This window comes from Podarcis vaucheri (genome assembly GCF_965113315.1).
Source record: "Podarcis vaucheri genome assembly, chromosome: 14".
Lineage (NCBI taxonomy): Eukaryota > Metazoa > Chordata > Lepidosauria > Squamata > Lacertidae > Podarcis > Podarcis vaucheri.
The window spans coordinates 33993499-34007561 of NC_138752.1; the positions used below are offsets into that span (position 1 = coordinate 33993499).

General features: G+C 41.9%; 1 protein-coding gene across 35 annotated transcripts in view; it reads right to left on the reverse strand.

Annotated features, from left to right (window-relative positions):
• Positions 1 to 14063, reverse strand: part of RBFOX1 (RNA binding fox-1 homolog 1) — a 1477709-nt gene that overhangs the window by 22074 nt on the left and 1441572 nt on the right. For 9 of the 35 annotated variants that reach the window (XM_082199142.1, XM_082199145.1, XM_082199113.1 and 6 more), the window contains one exon: positions 5927 to 5979. The exons of the other annotated variants lie outside the window; for them this stretch is intronic. In XM_082199142.1, the coding sequence (XP_082055268.1) occupies positions 5927 to 5979 (53 nt within the window). The remainder of the gene's footprint in view (positions 1 to 5926; positions 5980 to 14063) is intronic. 35 annotated transcript variants of the gene reach the window in all.

The window sequence follows — 14063 nt, forward strand, 5'->3', positions numbered from 1 at the left end:
TTGAGATTCGCCACCTTTGGGGAATTTCACTTCCTTCTAAGATGAATAAAATAGTCTAGTTAACCAGGGTGAGAGCTCCATTTTGAATGCATTATAATAATCTCTCAAGATGCCATTTGGCCATGGTGGTTTGCCCAATTTTAGTCTTTTTATTGCTTCTTTTACTTCCTCTTGGGATACTGGTTGATTCAAATAATCCCTGTGCTCCTACAATAATGTTTTAATGCATACTTGAGAGGTAAGCCCCTGTAGAAGATTGTGAAGCATTCTTGGAGGAGTACAGGGAAATATAATATTCTTGGAAGATTTCACCAATCCCCAAAGTATCATTGCATATTCATCCTTGGGCATCATGTATGCAAGTAATCTGATTTTTTTTTGGTGTGTGGTTTTTTTTACTGCATGAGCTAAGAGACAAGAAACTTTGTTACGAAATTAATAATAAACACTTCTACCTCTCATTATTGCCTTATGTATGTGTTCAGTCACAATGAGTTGTAGTTCAGTGTGAACTTTTTTTTACAGCCTGACTTAAATTTTTAGATTTTTAGTTTTGTGACTCCTTCTCTAATATTTTAATCCTAGCAGTAAGAGTATTAATTTCAGATTCATAAATCTGAAATTTCCCTGCTTTGTACACATTGCTTGGCTGGTTAAGTGTATTGGAAAATTCAGAGAAGTGTGATTTTCACAAGAAGACTGCATTTCAGTTTGCACACTGTTTCAGGAGGTGTGAATTAGTTAGGTTCACTTTTAAATGCAAACCAATTCCCTCCCTCAATACCTAGCTATGCATATATGTATGGAAGCTGGAGATGTATAAAAGTCCCCCCCCCCCCAACAGCAACAACCCTCAGTGGCAGTACACACACCATAAGAACACAAAATGTGCCTTGTTCTCACTCTCTAGTATGACAGTTGCTCTTTTTGGCAATGTTTGGCACTGACTTGAGAGGTGTAAATTTATAAATACATACATGCATATTTTGTGGTTAGCACATTTGGTAGTACCCTGAATCCTGAAACTATTTTTACTGTTAACCCAAATGCAATAGATCCATTCGGAATAAAGATGTTATGCAAAACAAAAACAAATAAACAAACCCAGGATGCCTGTTTCATTAAACAGAAAGGAACAAGAAACAACCCATGCAGAGGAGGATTTTTGGGGAGGATGGAAATGGCAAAAGTCTGTTCTAGTTGTCTTGGCACCAGCAACATTAGATCAGCAAAATCCCAAGCTGGGGTGAGAATAGAAGGAAAAAGGAAGGGGGGGGGGAGAGTAGCCAAGTATCTCAGAGTAGGACAGAACCGATCACAAAAGGGTGGCACCATGTTTTGTAAGAAGCATGTTATGTTTCAACCTTTCTCATCACTCTATGGAAGGAGTAGAGAACCTCAGGCCTGGAAGTTAAATGTCTCCCCAGACCACTCCCTTTCCCAGTCACACCCTTTCTCCCTTGGCCACTGCACACCCTTCTTGGGTGCTTTTTTCATGTCTGTGAGCTCTGAAAAGTCTCTTGCTTGCCTGGATGAAGGATAGAGAGAAGGGTGCATGATTGTGTGCAGAAGCCAGCCTACTGCCAATGTAAAACTGGTATCAACTGCTTCACTCATTTTGGCATCTGTCTCCACCTACTACTAGCATGTGGTCCCTGGAAGGTTGCCCCAAAGGGAATGTAGTATTGGATGAGGATGTTCAGAAATGGTACAGGACAAGAATATTATACCTTTAACAGTAACAGCTCTATATGGAATTTCAGCAGGTGCTTCTCTTCCCCACTCCTGCATGATAAGCTGCCAATATTTCTTCTACCACACCTCTATTAGGTTTAAAGGAAGAGAAGGCCCCTCCACCCTCTGCTTAGCCTAGGGCTAAGTGTATTTACCCTTTCCAGTGCTAGTAATAATGCTTAGCTATGTTCTAGAAAATAAGAAAAAAAGAGGAGCTATAACTATATCCTTCCACTCTTCTAGAAAGTTCAAACTCATAAAGTGCTACACATTATGTTCTCTACACTGGAAGATCAAGCAGGGCTGTTCCTAAGTAAGCCTCAGTGAAGAATGTGAAAAGGTACATTCACAAAACAAGGTGGTTGTTTTCTTTCACCTTCCATTGTACATTGACTTCTCAAATTTTCATGCTTTGGGAATAAAGATGTCTACTTGGAAGCATGTGAGAGGAACTGAATTCAACAGCAGTGCTCTTCCCACTTGTGATTCCCAGCAACTGGTCTTCAGAGGCATCCTGCCTCTGATAGTGTAGACAGTACATAGCCGTTGTGGCTAGTAGCCATTGATAGCCATGATTATGCCTCTTTCTTAAAGCTGTCCAAGTTGGTGGCCATCACTACTTCTTGTGGGAGCAAATTTTATCATTTAATGGGTTCATTGTGCTCCTGTCCAGGAAGGTAGTTCTTTTGGTAGTTTACCAAGTCTCATCTTCAGGTAACATCAAATATAATCCAGCTCCAGTCATGTAGTGTCTTCTCAGCCTTCCCAGTTCCATTAACTCCCACACCCTGGAGCCATGCAGTAAAGGGAACACAGGCAGCTGAACAGGCTACAGTGCAGAGCATGTTCATTCTGAAACCGTACACTGGTTTAAATTAATGCTGTGCTTCCAATGTCATGATGGGATGTATCCAAATAAGTTCTATTCAGAGCAGATCCATCAATTCTAATTAATGAAAATCATCCCTGTCCATTAATTTTCAATGGGTCTACACTGAGTAGAACTTACTTGGCTACAATCCTAAGCTTTCACCAAACTGTCTTCAGTAGTAAAGTCATAAAGGACTTCATTTCTGTATATAAGAACATAAGAAAGGTCTGGTGGCTGGATCAGGCCAGGGACCCATCTAGTCCAGCACCCTCTTCTCACAGTGGCCAACCAAATGCATGTGGAAAGCAGGACCTGAGTGCAACAGCAACTCTCCCCATCTGCAGTTTTCAGAAACTTGTATTCAAAGGCATACGTCATTCAATAGCGGAGGTAAAATGTAGCCATCATAGCTCGCTGCCACCAATAGCATTTTCCTTCTAATCCACTTTTAAAGCCATCCAAGTTGGTGGCTATCACTGCCTCTTGTGGGAGAGAATTCCACAGTTTTAACTATGCACTGACCATCCTGAATTCCTTTCATTGATTCTCAGGGATGGGAGGGACTTAAAGGCATCTAGCCCAACCTCTTGCTCAGTTCAGGATATAGCTGCAGGCATTCCTGACAGATGGTCACACAGCCTCTGATTAGCACTTTTATGCTTCAGTGAGGATAGATCTGCTGCTGTTCCTCCTCCAAACTGAGGAAGAATTTAATGGCTATCACACATGTTTGTCCAAAAAGGAACCTGGTTTGATGAAAAGGGTGCTCTACTACTCATGGGAACATAGGAAGCTTCCTTAAATCAAATCAGAGACTGTTACTCCATCTAACTCAGTATTGTCTACATGGACGGAAGTGACTCTCTAGGATTTCAGACAGCGAGTCTCTCCCAGCCCTGGAGATTCCAGAGTTTGAACCTGGGACCTTTTGTATGCAAAACAGTTGCTCTACCACTCAGCTATGGCCCTTTCCTATCAATTGCTTCTTCTCATGAGGACAGAAGTAATATGATCTACTTCTGAACAACTTGCACAGTCCTGTTTAGGAAGCCCCCAAGAAACAGTGCAATCCCCTTCCCTGTAGTAATTCAGCATTGAAATACCACCAACTGAGCGTTAATCGTAATCTAGTAGAAGCACATACAAGAGGGGTGGGGTCACTTGTGACCCTGCAGATGCTGCTGGAATCCTTCACCATTGGCTAGGTTGGTGTTGCTTGGAGTCCAACAACACCTGGAGGACACCAGGTTGACATCCCCCCCACCTGACTTAAAACAGCAGTTCAAACTTGCATAGTGTGGTTTGGACAGAGACCCTCAACAGCATTTTTTAAACTACTGTATAAAAAGAACAAAAATTTGTTCTGTTTGAGAAAGTGGGAGGGCAGATAGTTCCATCAATTATCTATGAGTAAGTTTCACTGAACTATGCATGGATACGCATGTCTAGGATTGCACTGTTAATGTGTACAGTAAATACATACTTAGTTGTGCTAGGCTTGATTAGGGATATTCCACTGTCTGAGCTGGAATGTGCTCCTACATCATGATAATGAACAATGGCCGTTTCATAGTAAATGACTATAGTGGAAGTATTGCAGGACCCCAGTAAACTCTACTATATTATTCCATGGTTTTACTTTGGGGGGGGGTGAAGCAAGCAGGGTTTTGAGCGGCTTCAGAAAGCAAAACTGTGTTTACAATGTTTTTGTTTTTATAGTGCATCTACATGGCATCATGCACAAAGCACTCTGTTCTCCGTTCCTTTGTTCAGGTCCTGCTTTTTTTAACTTCATAATTTTATGAAATTAATGCTCTCTCCTTTTTTTACACAATGGAGCAGACAGATGAAGATAGCCTATTGTGCATCTGTTCAGTAGATTGGGGTGGGGGTGGACAGATATGGCTTGTATTGCTCTAACTATTGCCTATTCCGTGTTTCATCTCTCTGCTCTGCTCCGCTCCAGCAACTGACTCTATCACTTTAACCCTTCCCTTTCCAAGCAGCACAATTCTCCCCCACCCCCACAAAATCCCCCACAAAAAACCCCAAATAGTGGAAGGCAATCATGGTCAGGAGTTTAGCAAGGGGGAGAAGGAGCACTTAGGCTTTTCATTATAGTATAGTTCAAATCCAAATCCCTCCCAGTATTTGGATCTGGGGAAAGGGGAACTGCTCACCTGGCTACAAAATATCACTGGGTTTTCAAAGTGTGGAAGAAGTCTGGTTCTGCCAAACTGTCCATGTCCAGACACACCCTGTGGGTGCCGTTGAAGGGGAGAGGTACACAATACAGATTCTCTGTAGGTGTTCTGGAACCATTAAAGTAGCTAAACCCCAAGATCAATGGAATCCCCAAGCTGCTTTGAAATCTCTCCTTAGTTTTTTAAAAGTAGCTTAAAAATAGCTTGTGCCTTTAAAAGAAACTGCAGCTAGTTTTTATGTGCTGCTGCTCCCAACCAATCTTGGTTAGAGAGAAGCAGTGGAGAGAGTTCAAGTAGGGGTGGATTTAAAAACAAAGGTGAAAAATAGGAAGGTGGGGGGAAAGAAGGAAAGAAAACCTTCACAGAGTATGGGCATCCCCAATTACAATTTGAACTAAATCAAGTAAAAGTTAGTTGTCTCACTGAAAAACAACATACTGGGACTTAGGCCCATTTATGCATGCACACAACTAGTGTTGTTGTGGCCAGTTCAGCTTCATGTGAAATTTTATTCTTCAAGGTTGGTCCCAAAGGTGTGCTTATGATGTGACATGAAAGTGAGGCACCTCTGAAGGGCCTGGGATTTACTTGGGTGTGGTAGAAACACATTGGCAGAAAGACTCACATGGATGGTAGCCTTGATGAATTTTTGGTGAAGCTCCAGGTTCAATGATTACTATACCAGTTGGGTGTGGCAGTCAGTGGGAATCCCACCAGTACAAACATGTGCAACCAGGTTTGACTAACTGAAGTCCAGTTGGCTGCAATGGGGGTGTTGTTTTTTCCAGGATTAGACCCAGAGCCTTTAATTGTATTTCCAACTTGGGATCTTGCTTTTTCTCCACCTTGCACAGCTGTTTTTTTAAAAAAAGAAACTTCAGAATAACTATTACTTTCCTAGATCATGTAATCGTGAAACAAAACATCAAACGTCAGCAGAATAACCTAATGTGTTTCCTACGCCAGAGCCTAGAGGCTTTGCGCTGTGACTGAGGGAAGCTATTCCAAAGATTTATCTTATGGGCTTTACTTGGCTTTCTCTAGTGATTAACTGTGTCATGTGTAAAAGGATATTGAGACTCGGATGGATGCATCAAGAAGTATCAATGATTGTTACCTGCAGAGGTGTTACAAGAAATTTCATCTGTTGCAACGAAGACGAATTGATTTCTGCAAGAGAAGATAAAATTCACAATACTGCTTGCTGACTGGGAAAGCTCCTAGCTGCCGATTGACTTTATGTTTACAGATGGGTTAAGGGGGGGAGGTGCTTAATTTTAATGAATGCAGAGAGGAGGAGTGTTGACATATCCTGTTACTTGAGAGTTTCTAAGGGTCACAAGATTGACATGCTAGGTCCCTTTCAATGGCATAATGGTGACGCTGGAAAATGGACGATACACAAGACTAGGGCATTGGGGATGTCAGTTTTAGCATTGCAAAAGTGCTCATGCTGAATTATACTTCACACTTTCCCTTTTGTAAATGAAGCTACATTTATAATAATGTATAAACTAAATTAAGGCAAACAATGTTGGTTTATAGCACCCTTTTCTTCCTTCTTATTGTTGTTCTTATTGGGGTGGGGTGGGATAATCTAGTAAAACTAACAGCAAAAACCAGCACTGAAAGTAGAAACCTGGGACATTTTGGACCACAATTCATACCACACAGCTCCAATGTCAGTATGAAAATAATGGTTTCAGTATCCCACCCACCAAAAACATTTACGACATAATACATGATTCTAATACACCAGATGTAGTGAATCTTTGGCCCTCCAGATGTTATGAAACTACAGCTATTATCAGTCCTAAAAGCATAATCAATGGCCAGGGATGGGAGTTGTAGTTCATCAACATCTGGAGGGCCAGAAGTTCCCATCATGTGCAATACATCATTTCAGCACTGATATAAATTAGTCACAACAGAATACTAAGTGACCCAAAACCTTCACCTGCCCAGATCTTTTGATCTACTTTCTTAAAGTGTGTTGCAAAGAAGGGGACAGAGCTAAGAACATTTTAACTGCTTTGAATAAGGAAATAATGAAAATAATAATAAAAAGGGAAGACCACATATCCATAATCTGACTCAAACCATCATGCCTCATTTACTCATGCAATCATTCCATTGGAAGGCTAGCAGAAGTAAAGTGTGTAAATCAAGGGCACACTCAACACACCATGCACGACAGCCTAGGAATACTGTGCAAGCACCATTGGAATGAACAGCGGTTGCTCAGCCACAGCGCTAAGGAGACACCACAGTGCCAGTAATCACACATAAGATTGGTCCTAAACCCACTGCAACATAGAAGCCGGTCTCATGCTCCATAAAAGCAATTAAAGAAAAAGGCAGGTGAGATGCTACCTGGGTGGTTGGTAGGTGCCTGTCACAGATACCCTCAATCCAGTTAAGCCAAAGTACTCCAATTCTTTTTCAGCTAATTGTAATGCACACACACCCCAAGCCAGTTACCCCCAATCTTATTAAAATTGGTGGGATTGCTCTGATCATGGACTGCAACTTAGGGCTTTGTGTGCTGTGGGAAAAGGACTGGAATATACCAAATTATTACTATCGAACAGGAAAGAGATGGCAGTTGACCATGCTGTGCCAAGACCAGTCCATGTTTGCATACACTGTATCGGGCTCTGTGTAGTACAGGCATGCATGGGCAAGTTTGGGACCACAATTCATGCTACACAGCGCCAATGCACACTTTAACACGTATTATTGCCTGGCCTGAGTACTGAGTGCAAGTGCAATGACAGCACCATAGGAATAAATGCTATTTAAGCTATGGGTGATTTTGGACAACAGTAAGAGGATGGTATGTTAACTGTTGACAGATACAAGCTGGGTTGAAGCTTGTGCTTATTTATTTATTTATTTATTTATTTATTTAACATTATCAGAGGCAGCATGCGTGATGAAATTTGCAAAGTGGTAGGGTTTATCATGTGTGAATTGAACAGGAGCTATACTTGTAAGCAACCTCTCATGGTCACATGAATCCAAGTACTTCAGCTTAATGAACTGATGGATTGAAAACTGGTACCAGAAAACTGCTTGGCATGACCCTGGGACCTTGCAGTGCATTAAAGAGGACTTGGATGGTTGTGAACTGTCAATATCCCTTCCAGCCAGAGGGCAAAGGCCTACCACTATCCGTAGAATATGAGTCCTTTGCAGTACCTCCCCACCTCAGCCTCACAGAAGTCAAAGACTGCAAAATCAGATGAAGGCCTTTTGATAAGACAGACAGCTCCTCTAGAGAGGTGGAATCAATCACAGTGCAGGTCTTGTTAGCCTACATAAGGCTTCAGTTTTCTTTAGCTCCCTGCTGGGACAACATCTTCCTACTGTTACTTCAGTGAGAGAGAGCAGCCTTCAGATGGGCTCACTTGCACAGCTTCTAACTGGACTTTCCCTGCATTGATCTTCTTTTGCCTGCCATGTCCTGATTTTTCTGACTTTGACTGGACATTACCCATTTGATCTGCCCTTTCCTATTATAACATTACTTCTCTGGATGCTGCCTACTTCTTCCTTGAGCCTCAAGCACCCAAGGAACAGGACACCATATGACTCGTATGTTGGGATATGTTTACCGTACTGCCATAAAATTTCTATCCCACTCCCCATATTGTTGGGTCCATTTAGAGTGTATCTAAGTACTTGTTGATCACAGTCAACACACATTATTTAAGAATTTGATTGATTGGTGTAAAATTTATATAAGGTGGAAATCAAATCCAGGTATCGAAGGATCCCTGGCATTTTGTTCTGGGCTGATAAACATGCAAGAAAGCTTTTGGCGAGCGGCAAATCCCAAACTTGTTATAGCTGGCCATGTGTCAAAGTAGTCATAGAGACACTTTATCACACATGCCCAGGCAGCTGTTTTGTACTTGACAAGGCGTGTGGGAAATATTGCACAGCAAGCAATAATCTGGAAAAGTGATGGAGAACTCCCTCAAACTGTCTTGTCTTATATCAAGTAGTATTGTGCTTTGGATTATCAAATGTGTTATTCTGTATGGTTGAGATGGACAGAATCGTTCTGTTTCCATCCAGAAAATGTTTGTTGTAGGTCTTGTCAGCTTACAAAAGGCTTTAGTTCCATTTAGCTCCCTTCTGGGATAACATCTTCCTACAGATACATAAGAAGGAATGACAGTAAACCAGGCTCACTTGGAGCTATCCAAGGTCCTGTTTTTCCTATTTAAATGACAACTCCTAACTGGACTTTCTCTGTCTTGATCCTCTATTGCCTGCTGTATCGTAGGTTTTACAAAAGACACAGGCAAAGATTTATATAAAGCCCATTTCTAGAGATGTAACTGTGTTAATCCACATCCACAGTTTATCTTTACAGCACTATTATACTACTTTAAAAGTGATGGCTTTTCACTGAATGTTCACTCTTTTAGAATGTACCTTCTAGAAGGGGACCATCTTCTGGAACTGGGATGGGGAACCTTGGAACTCTCTCCAGGCCACAACTTTCACTGGCCCTTCTTCACACCTGAAATATTTTTGTATGGCGGGAACATGTCCTTGAGCCCTGGTAGTCTCTTCCTTGCCTGGATGCAGGATAGAGAGGGGTAGGCAAGTGTATGTAGAAACTAGCCTGCTGTAGAAAGGTAAAAATTTGCCTGTGCTACTCTACCCACTTTGCCTCTGGCCCCACCCCAAACTGACATATGTGTCACTGCCCAGAACCCAATGTGGAAAAGAAGTGCAAGCTCTAGAAGTGCTAGTTCTGCTCTCAAATCTATTCTAGATTCAGGTAGGTGTTGGTCTGACGCAGTCGAAATAAATATTTTTTAAAAATTAAAAAATTGTCCAGTATCACCTTAGAGATCAACTAAGTTTGTTCTTGGTATCTTGGTATCAGATATCTGTGTATCTGAAGAAGTGTGCACGCACACAAAAGCTTATACCAAGAACAAACTTAGTTGGTCTCGAAAGTGCTACTTGACTCTATCTATCTATCTATCTATCTATCTATCTATCTATCTATCTATCTATCTATCTATGTAGAGTACATTATGTTCCAGAAGGAATCCTGGAAGTTCAGGAGATATCTGCGACACAATGGGCCTTGGTTGGCCTACCCATTAGATCAATCTGATCCACATTGGCACAGGAACCTTTTGTGTATGTCCACAGAAGTAGATAGTTTCATGGCAACTACTGAAATCAGGACAGAGTCGCAATGAATTCTGTTGAGATCTCAGTCCATTCCAGCATAGGTAGAGCCACAGATGAACCACTAAATTCCACCTGTGTATGTCCACCTTCTATATAACTTGAAAGGGTGAACAAGTGGTGAGGGCAGCAGCTCATAAGAAGCCTATTTGTAGGTGTGGGTCCTCAAGGAAGAGAGAGGGCTGCATGTACTAAGCTTGTGAGAGGATTCTGATTTGCTTCAGATTTAGGAGCACAGGTATGGGTTTTAGTCAGCAGAATCTACACACCAATACATGTATGGGTCTAACAACACAACTGGCCCACTTATGACCTGATCCACTAAGAACTTCCTTATTCCCTTTTTAAAACAAAACAAAAACATTTTACAGCTTCTTAGAGCAGCCAGTAATTTCACTGTGTCAATGTGGTAAAAATCTCTTCTAAAATGTTCCCAGCACAAACCATACATCATAACCTGTTGTCCCTTCCTGGGGAATGGTAGAGAGAAAGGTCAACTGGAACATTAGCTTATGTTCTTCTATATTGTAATTTTCATTGGGATATCAGACCCCAAATTATCTCCCTAGTAGTCTCTTTACACTTGGGAAACTCAAGTTGAATTTTGTGTGTCAAGTTTAATGGCAGATCCTAACCCTAAGGTTACAGGAACTATGACCATGTCCCTCATTTTGGCCATCAAAACTAGGACACAACTGTTAAAGGGAGGATGAGTTCTAAGTCAAAATTGTCCATATTATAAAGTTGCTTATGATCATGGATTGTCTCATATTCTTCTTTTATTTTATTTTTAAAGTACAATCAGCATGCATGTATATTGTGTTGTTTCTCTGATGGGCTTGCTTCAATAGCCCTCTACTGTATCAGATGTTTATGGCCTGTAGTCCAAATTAGCTAATATTGTACCAGGGAAAAGATGGCTGCTACCACCATGTACCTACAAGGGCAGCCATCTTTTATCTGTACAATGTCCCTGGTAGCATTCCAATGACATGGTAGTTACTACCTGCTCCAAGCAGTTGTAAAATGATTAAGTAGAAAAAAGGCAGTCCTTGAACGAATTCCTAAATATATGTTTTTTGTTTCAGCAGACCTGATGGGATTTCTTAGGATTCATTTAAAAATAAATGAACACCACAAAAAAGGACAAGGGGTGGAGATGGGAAGATACATCCATCCCTAGAGCAAGCCGAAACTGGCTCTGTGCTTTGATTTGTTTGTTTAAAAAAAGGAAAATGAATGCATAAAAATATCATTTAAGTTCACATTGCAACTTTAGAATACCTAAAGGCCTTTAGAAACAACAACCCATAGATCTAAGTACTGGGTTAAAATAATTTGCAAAAAGAAAAAGGTGCTGGTCAAGTACCGAAGGCCCGATAGGCCCCACACAACTCCTGGAACCAGACCTCTTACCAATGACTAAAACCAAGCTAAAACCTGATGACTGATGAGCAGGTTGTAACAAAACAAAAAAATGACCTGGTGTGAAAAAACATACATCTCAGTGAAATCACAGCCTTAACACGTTTTAACTAAGGAAATATACCCAAGTTTGTTTATGTCTTGTTCCCCCCATCATTTTGTGTGTTGACTTAAACCTGAGGACAGAAACTGTTGTGCTTGTAAGTGATCTGAAAGTTGCTCTGGGAGCTTTTTGTGGCTGCAGAGCAAGGTAAAAATTCTTTAAATAACAGGTAAAGGCACCACAGGCCTAGGGACTAAATGGAATCCTCCAATCCTCTCCACCTAGCCCTAGAAACTCTCCCCAGGTCCTCACCAGCAGTGGCAGACCTTGGTGCCCCCACTTCTTGCCTTCCATTCTACATAATAGTTGTGGTGCCCCTGAGGGTCTGTTCCCAGTGAAACTGAACTAGTTGCACTCCCCTAAATCTGCCTCTGTCACCAGCCCTGCTTCACACCCCCATTGAATGTATTTCCCTGGATGGAATGTGTCCTTGAATGCCCTGATCCTCCTCTGGATTGAGAATACAGAGGGGTGTGTGAGCATGTATAAATAAGCCTACTGTACAAATTGCATATGTTGCTCCACCTACTTTGGTCTCTGGTCCTACCCACCACTGGCATTTGGTGCCCAGAAGGCAATATGGCCCTAGGGCCAAAAAACAAAACCCACAACCCAGTAGGCCAATCCTGCATAGCCTGTATCCCAACAAGTCAAAGGCTTAACACCAAGGTCATGTATTATGCCTTTCAAGATACCTGAAAAGACCTCAACAGTCCTACACAGCTGTCAGGGACACAGGTGGTGCTGTGGGTTAAACCACAGAGCCTAGGACTTGCCAATCAGAAGGTCGGCGGTTCAAATCCCTGCAACGGGGTGAGCTCCCATTGCTCGATCCCAGCTCCTGCCAACCTAGCAGTTCGAAAGCCCATCAAAGTGCAAGTAGATAAATAGCGAAAAGGTAAACGGCGTTTCCGTGTGCTCCTCTGGTTCGCCAGAAGCGGCTTAGTCATGCTGGCCATGTGACCCGGAAGCTGTACGCTGGCTCCCTCAGCCAATAAAGCAAGATGAGCACCGCAACGCCAGAGTCGGTCACGACTGGACCTAATGGTCAGGGGTCCCTTTACCTTTACCTTTACACAGGTGTCACAGTCAACAAGTGCATCCTGCTCCTGGTGGGTTGACATACATGGGAAATATGCTGTATTTTGTAAACCACACACCTGGCTGGCTGTTATTAATGCTAATTTATCATACTGATGTGACCTTCTGAATATGGCTGGACTACAAGTCTCATAATCTCTATTTTCAAGCTAGCTGGGGCTGATGGGTTTGAAGGCCTACAACATTCCCTTCTTTGCTTTTGACCTAGAGAATGGTCTGGAGGTATGAACGGTCCAATAAGGCAAATGGGGCATTGCCCCACCAACTTCAACCTGCCTTCAGCCAGCCCCCACCTGCCTTCCAACTTGCAACCAGTCCAAGGGGTGGCACTGCCTGATAACTTCCTCTTCCTCTGTCTCACTGTTTCTCCTTGTAGAATGCATCAGGGAGGAGGAAGATGGGGACAGATCTAGAATTAGTTGTCTCTGCCTGTCATTGGCTCTGGTGCCAACTACTGTTTGGGCTCCCAGACTTCCACCCCACCAGTCCCATCGGCCACCACTGTGCATGTGTATGTAATGTATAGATTCAGTTTCCCCTTCTTTGCATGGATTTTTTTTTTTTTGTACAGGCCTTAAATAAATAATTAAATTGCTTGATACATATATAGATGGAGGGGGAAACTGAATGCTCTCTGCCACTTCAGAAGATACACCTGCTCTTCATGCTAGGTGTTCTCTCCTGTCTTTCAATACTTGTCTTATAGAATATCTTATCTTGTGTATACAGGATGGTTGTGGTGTCTACAGCCATCTGGTAACATGCTGCTGAGCATTCATCACAAAAAGAGTGCTATGTAGGGAGACAATTCCATGTCAAAAGTTCACGTCTACAGGACATGTGGACATGCAAACAATCCTGCTGTTGGCTGTTCACCCAAGACAATGGGTATTCAAAATCCTGGCAACATAACTTTAACAACTGCCTGAATATATATAGGAAATAGCTCTATTACTCTCTCTCTCTCTCTCTGTGTGTGTGTGTGTGTACAAACATAAAGTGCAATAAAATGTAATGCAGAAAATATATATCTACCTTTTCCCAACTTTCCCTTCCATAAAGTATTTAGGCTTGCAGGACCAACTCTCTCATTTATTTTTTTTACCAAATCTGAATGCAAGAAACAGTGTCTGGTTTATGCAAATGCTGATTTGGCATCCCCTTCTTGATAGCCATTCTGGGTCTATAAGAATAATGCATGATGTACATTCCCTGTGAGTAATTCTGTTGAATTAACTTATGTTTTGTCGCCTGAAACATTCCATTTCTTTATTACTGCAAATTCCAGTTGCATTAGTGTCTGGCTTAGTAGGATTATCTGCAATAATTGATGGAGAACTGCTTCAGTGTATTACTTTTTCTTTTTCTTTTTAAAAAGACCTTCCTAGTCTCTCTTTTCCAAATC